Here is a 6,260-nt window from a genome sequence, read left to right as displayed (position 1 = left end):
TTGTTGGTAACTTTAATAATCATTGTCTGCGTCTTCAAATTTCACACAAGTAAATAAGAATATGATGATCTTGTCTTCTATGTTAATTTACATTAAAAACCCGGTCCTCTAATGATCCTACTAGATCTCAAACATAGAGACAATCAATGAAGTAAGATTATTCCACAATAAAGGTAACATCTACTGAACAATGTGAGAAGACATTAAAATCAAAAGATTGATGCCTGCACATTAGGCAGGTTATTCCCCTACCTAGTGAATGAAAATGCCAATCAGTTGGATAATAATAACCAATAAAATAGAAAAGGAAAAACAGGTGCAAGATCCATGTTCCTAAGATAAAGATCTAAATGCAAATTATCATATTACGGTAACTCGAGCCTTTTTCCTGTGGCTATTTCAAGTCAAAAAGACATTGCCCATTAGTTGTTTATCTAAATTTTCTAAACCACGAGTGATTGGACACTGGATGTTGTCAGAAGCTACACCCAGGCAAAACAATGTAATTATTCCATCAATGTTCAAGGTTTATCCAACTATATTTCAAGTATATTGAACATTTTAGTTTGAGGGTTGAACAACTATCTGCTCCAATGAAGAAAGGCCATTCATTAGTGTAGAGTTCTACTATTGAGGATTGCAACAAGTGTTATACATGCTTCAGTAAGCATCATTATCTCTAATAATGTATGTGACTTCTTGAAAAGGTTCAAGTGTAAAAGTTTTGGCATGAGAGGACCCTTACATTTCAAGCTCTGGATCTCACTCCATGTGAGATCAAATGAGAAGATTCCTTTGTTCTTCTGTATTTCGGGGACCTCGGAGGATCGGGACATAAAAGTAGTCATTGCAGTCGTATCACCCATAAGGTCAGCTGAATCCAAGCAGAATGGAATTCCATCCTTCGACATTTGAACAGAACAATCAATTACATCAGCCCCATCCTCTACTGCCTTCTGATAAGCAAGATCTGTGCATCCAGCAAAGACCCCGCTTGCACCATTGTGTGTTATAATGAGCGGGTTCTCTAAAAACCATGGAAATCAAAAGTTAAGCACACATACTCCAGAAAAAAAGAAAATTTAAATAAATAACAACACTTGTAGTAACAATTGTAGCTTAACTCACTTTTTTTAGGTGGAGCATCCTTGTTATGAGCAAAACAAGCTGCATTGGGAAAAGAAAATATTAAAAGTATTAAAGTAGGCGATGATGTCGATATAGAAATATGGAAAATTCCTATGGAAAAAATAACCAGGTGCTTCATGTTGCCCTTCACAAATTGTAATTTTGAGCACCTAGAGCAACAATGTCAATATATGTGTAGCCATTCTTCAATAGATCAAAAACAGTACATGCATCTTTATAACGTTGAACAAACTCAGCCACTCACTACTAATACGTTAATGATAAATGACATGACAATTCTATCTTAGCAGTCATTATCAAAAGGCTAATTGACATGTTGACCTATAACTCCTATAGGTCAGAGTTTGTCGCCACAATATGAAGGAAAATATCTTTAGCAGATCTTCCATCAATATAAGTGACAACTGACAAGTCAGATTTGACTGGACATATTGTTGATAGGCTTCAACATGGTGACTTGCACATATATTACTTTCTTTATAGAAACCCTTCTCACTACGAAGTTATCAAGTCAAAATTGGGAAGGAAGTTCTCGATGTTGTTGTCTCACTCATAAGTCTCCATACAATAACTATGCACCCCCATTACATTTTTTGTTTCATTGTATGACATGAATATGCATGGCTATTGATGTCTTTGAAATTTAAAACCTACTGTTTTCATTAAGCAGAGATCATCTAGGATCCATTATGTAACGGACATTGCGACTGCTGTGTACCTGATATCTGCAACTTATGAGTGTACTTCAACACAATTGTTTAAGTGTGACAAAGTAGGATCAGCCCTGTAGCACAATAATGCAAAAAAATCTATGCTTCGTAGACAAGCGGTAGAGATTGGAGTCAATGCAACTGTACCTACGAATTGTCTGAAACGATCATGTTTGAAGCAAAATCCAGAGAGGACACAACTAATATATATGTAGAGGAATATGGATAGCTTTAGTACTAAGGACCAAATTTAGTCAATGATAGTGAAGTGGCTAATTCTCATCCACTCATTTAATGGGTGAGTAAATAAGTAGTGTATTTACTAGTACAGATGTATTCTTATCCACTCATTCAATGGGTGAGTAAATAAGTAGTATATTTACTAGTTCAGATGTATGCATTGAGTTGTCATTCATATATGAAAGAGCTCCACCCAGATGATCTGTAGGAAAATTTGCTCGAGTCAAAAGGGGAATAACATGTTTCATCTTACGTAGAGTTTTAATATGACTAGTGATTTGCACATTTGCAAGTCTGAAACGAATAAATACGTGTGTTGTGTATGGATGTGTTTGGACACCATTTTTTGCTTGGAAGAACTGCTCTACAAATCTGAGAGAGAGAAGGTCAAAGTGAAGAACTAAAAATGACCTTACTCAGCATGGATCTGAGCTAACCTTTAAATCCATTTGCATCAGAAGAAAATGTCTCCATGTCAAGAGTTGCCAATAGAGGCATGTAGGTGATGGTGAACCTACTTTGTAAATCATATGGTCTAGCTTTCATGTAACAAAAGAATAACCCCACACTCCAACTAACAAGGAACATCAGGGAAATAATAAAGGGAAATTATTCTTCTTACTTCACAACTTTGTTTTTTTAATGTTCACAGTTGATAGTTTTTAAGGTTCAAGTTTTTATTCTATAATAAGAGAGCATAAGTAGGACACTTAAAGAGATAAACATGTCAAGCCAGACAATTTGAATGTATATTTGCTCAAAAACCTAAATAATGTAACCAGAAAGTATGGACATATATGCTTCTATTAGTAAAGGATATTGAAGGCATGATTTCTGGGAAATATGTTTAGCCTCTGAAAAAGATTAGTTACGTATGATTTCAAATAATGAATTTTAATATAGGAATAATCAAAGAGAAGCAGACTACTCGGTTTATTTGTCCAGTTAGATTATAAAAAGAAGTTAAAAAGATTACCTATAGCTTCTGATGCAGTGGAAGGGAAGTCTGTGAGCACACCATCAACCGAAAAATCTGCACCATCAACAAACTGCAAATACTCGGCAATCGGATCATAGCTGTAATTATAGCTTGCAGGGGCATCATTTGCAAAACCAGATGCATAAACTTCAAGTCCCAGTTTATGAGCATCTGCGACTAGAGTTGTTGCAGCGCCTAGGTACTGATCTGAACCAACAGGCCATATATAGTTCTTGGGAACAAGGATCCCAGAAGCAAATGACTTGATATTGTTCAGATCTTTTAGTAGAGAGGCATATGTTGATTTAGTTGAAGGTTCAACAGCATCCTGTTCTAGGAAACGGAAAATGAGCTTTGTCTTGCTCCCTTTGTAACTTCCTCCAATGTCTTTTAAGAAATTAATTTCTGGGGAGGAGATGAAGCCGATTCCAGCCTCTTTTAATGCTTCTGATATAAATTGCCCTGCATCTAAATTGTGCTCCTTCAGGAATGAGTTGAACTGCAGCAAAAATAGGAATACACAAGATTCTTCAGCTTTAGGGCAACCAGCATGTCATATGTTAAAAAGCAACTAATCATTTTCATCATTCAAGCCTAATGACCCTTATCATATAAAAGGATGTTATTGTTGGAGAGCAATTCTTGGTTCAAGGAAGAGCTACCAAATGGGTCAGCCAAATTTTATGATCTCTTAGTGTCAAATTTGATGCAAAAGAACTAAAGTCAAGGATGAAACTGTTGTAAAACCTAAGAGCTGTTAGGTTGGTAAAAAGCTATGCTTTGAGACCGAAGATAATTTTCTTTTACGGATTCTCTTAAACATGGAACGTGTCATTGAGGAAATATAATGAAAGCGCCTCATCAACACATATTTTTTTTCATTACAAAAAAGATAATGCAGATACATAACATTTTGGGAGGAGGGACAAAAAAAATAATAACTGGAGAGTCAGTCAGTTGACAGTTTTAGAATAAATCTTGAAGAACTGATGAGATCATGAGAATATCAAAATTTTGAACTAAAAGACAGAAAAATATAGTAATAGAAAAAGTTTAAAAATTGGGTTAAGATACCTGAACATTCAACCAAATTGCAGGGGGCTGGACAGAAATAACATCTCCAATCAAAGGGATTGGGCTGGTCATATCAAATGCACTTGGTCGAGAAAGGATATTCTGAGACACTTCAGGAAGAACATAGCAATAATAAACAAAAACTATCAGATAAGAAACTCAAAACATCAATAAACAACAAAAGGAATTACTCATATAAGTTCAGAAATCAATATCAAAAAAGGAAATTAGGACTTGTTTCTTACCACTGACTTGATTAAGTTCGTCACCAGTAAAATCCACTGCAAACCATCCAGTGATGCTCTTACCATTCACATTGTACGTCTTCTGTCCTTTGGGAAATACTGTGGCAATGTTCGTGGAGTTATCCAGCCGGATATCTGTCTTGCAGAGACCAGCACCATCTTTTGCCAATTGCAAGTTGCAGTAAAGTACAACATTCTCCACACTACTCATCATTGCAAACTTGTTGGCGAATTCCGTCGACTCTGGGAAGAGCCCAGAGTACCCTCCACGTGCTATGACCAAAGGAGCATTTCCTGCAAATGAATTTCACCAATTGAATCCTATGGCTTCAGTAATTTGATGTCAAGCATAAACCAAAAGTATGATAGAGAACCTAGATGACAGATGAAAACTATAAAACATTGGATACCATGATTATACTTAACAAAGCGGACATGTACACGCGATTAAAAAAACACTTCTAGTGATGCTAAGAAAATTTAAATACAAAGGAAATAAAAATAGAAATACAAAGCTTAGATTGTAGCCGCTAACAATTACTTTGATAAACTTTCTGTGAAACCTATAATTCTGTCGATTGTGGAAGATCTTAACCAGCATTCTACTACATTGATTTATCAATATAGTGAATTCATATATGGGATCTTCATTTTCTATAAAATATGAATAAAGATCGATTCAAAATAAGGCCTCAGATGATGGTTTGATCTCAGTATTTCTTTATACTGAATTCTCATTATAGAAATCATCCTGAGAGGAAAAAAAATTCACATTTCAATCAAACCAAATTAAATTAAACAAGAATCTGTAGATTTTACCGCTCAATGTCGGCCATTTGGGAGAATTATTAGCTGCAGGGATCGCAGCAGCTGCAGCTCCATGGATCAACAAGAGAATCAAGAAGAAGCCCCTTATCATTATCCTCCAAACCCTAGATTATCAACACAACAGTCATTCCAAATTGAACGAAACCGAAACCATAATTTATTAAGTAAAATTGAAAAAAAAAACCACCTTGTGATCGTAAATCAAAAAGAGGAGCCACCCAGATCGTGTTTTAAAGAGAAAGATGAGGATCCCTAAGTAGGGGAAAAAAACGAAAAAAGAATATAAAAATTTGTGAGGACAGAAACTTCGCATGACCTGTAGAAATTTGTTTGGCTTTTGAACTGTCGCCCTTAAATCTCTCTCGATCGTTCCCAATTTTAGTAATTATTCCTATTTGTAACCGCCCGATCGAAACTCCCGCTCCCTGCGACGGCTTCGTGTTCATCGATCGATTCATTTCGTTTCCTCTCTCATTCAATTTTTTTCTCCTATTTTTCCTTTTTTTTCGAGTCATTTCCCGTGGATCGATCCTCTCCCGCCTTTTCCTAGGGTTTTCTCATTTCTATTTCCTCGTCTAGCCGTTGGAATGCAACGAGAAGCGATCATTGGTTCATTTGCACTTTGGTGCCCTACACTTTATACCTTTGCACTTTAGCGTATAAGTAATTTGCACAGTCACCTAATAGGAAGTAATTTGCAAATAGAATATTTACATAACGGAACTCGACGACGTGATCCTCAAAAGAAACAAATGTGTTCCTCGATTCACAGTTCCTCCAAAACATTATTTGCAAGGGTTTAGCCCAAAAATTAATAATCAGAAAGAGAGTTTGGGCCAATCTAAATGGGTTTAATCTAAACCCGAATCTATTAAGATGATAATGATACCAAAATATACACTACCAACACAGGAGGAAAAAAAAAAGATTGCAATTGCAGCGGGGATCCTGAGTCTGCCCGACAAAAAAAAAAAGAGAGATGGGCGGTGATTTTTTATCCGCTTTCGATTAAACATTGACCAATATCTTTCAAAA

General features: G+C 35.8%; 1 protein-coding gene across 1 annotated transcript in view; it reads right to left on the bottom strand.

Annotated features, from left to right (window-relative positions):
- Nucleotides 1-5,818, bottom strand: part of LOC109841108 (glycerophosphodiester phosphodiesterase GDPDL6-like) — a 16,010-nt gene extending 10,192 nt beyond the window's left edge. Inside the window, exons 1-6 of the mRNA XM_020409976.1 lie at nucleotides 5,217-5,818; nucleotides 4,398-4,691; nucleotides 4,153-4,262; nucleotides 3,076-3,577; nucleotides 1,129-1,167; nucleotides 746-1,027 (exon numbers count right to left, since the gene is read on the bottom strand). Coding sequence (XP_020265565.1) covers nucleotides 746-1,027; nucleotides 1,129-1,167; nucleotides 3,076-3,577; nucleotides 4,153-4,262; nucleotides 4,398-4,691; nucleotides 5,217-5,316 — 1,327 coding nt within the window. The 5' untranslated portion in view covers nucleotides 5,317-5,818. The remainder of the gene's footprint in view (nucleotides 1-745; nucleotides 1,028-1,128; nucleotides 1,168-3,075; nucleotides 3,578-4,152; nucleotides 4,263-4,397; nucleotides 4,692-5,216) is intronic.

The sequence above is a fragment of the Asparagus officinalis genome, chromosome 5, assembly GCF_001876935.1.
Source record: "Asparagus officinalis chromosome 5, Aspof.V1, whole genome shotgun sequence".
Lineage (NCBI taxonomy): Eukaryota > Viridiplantae > Streptophyta > Magnoliopsida > Asparagales > Asparagaceae > Asparagus > Asparagus officinalis.
Note: the sequence above shows the minus strand (reverse complement) of the source record. Positions and strands in the feature narration are given on the sequence as shown.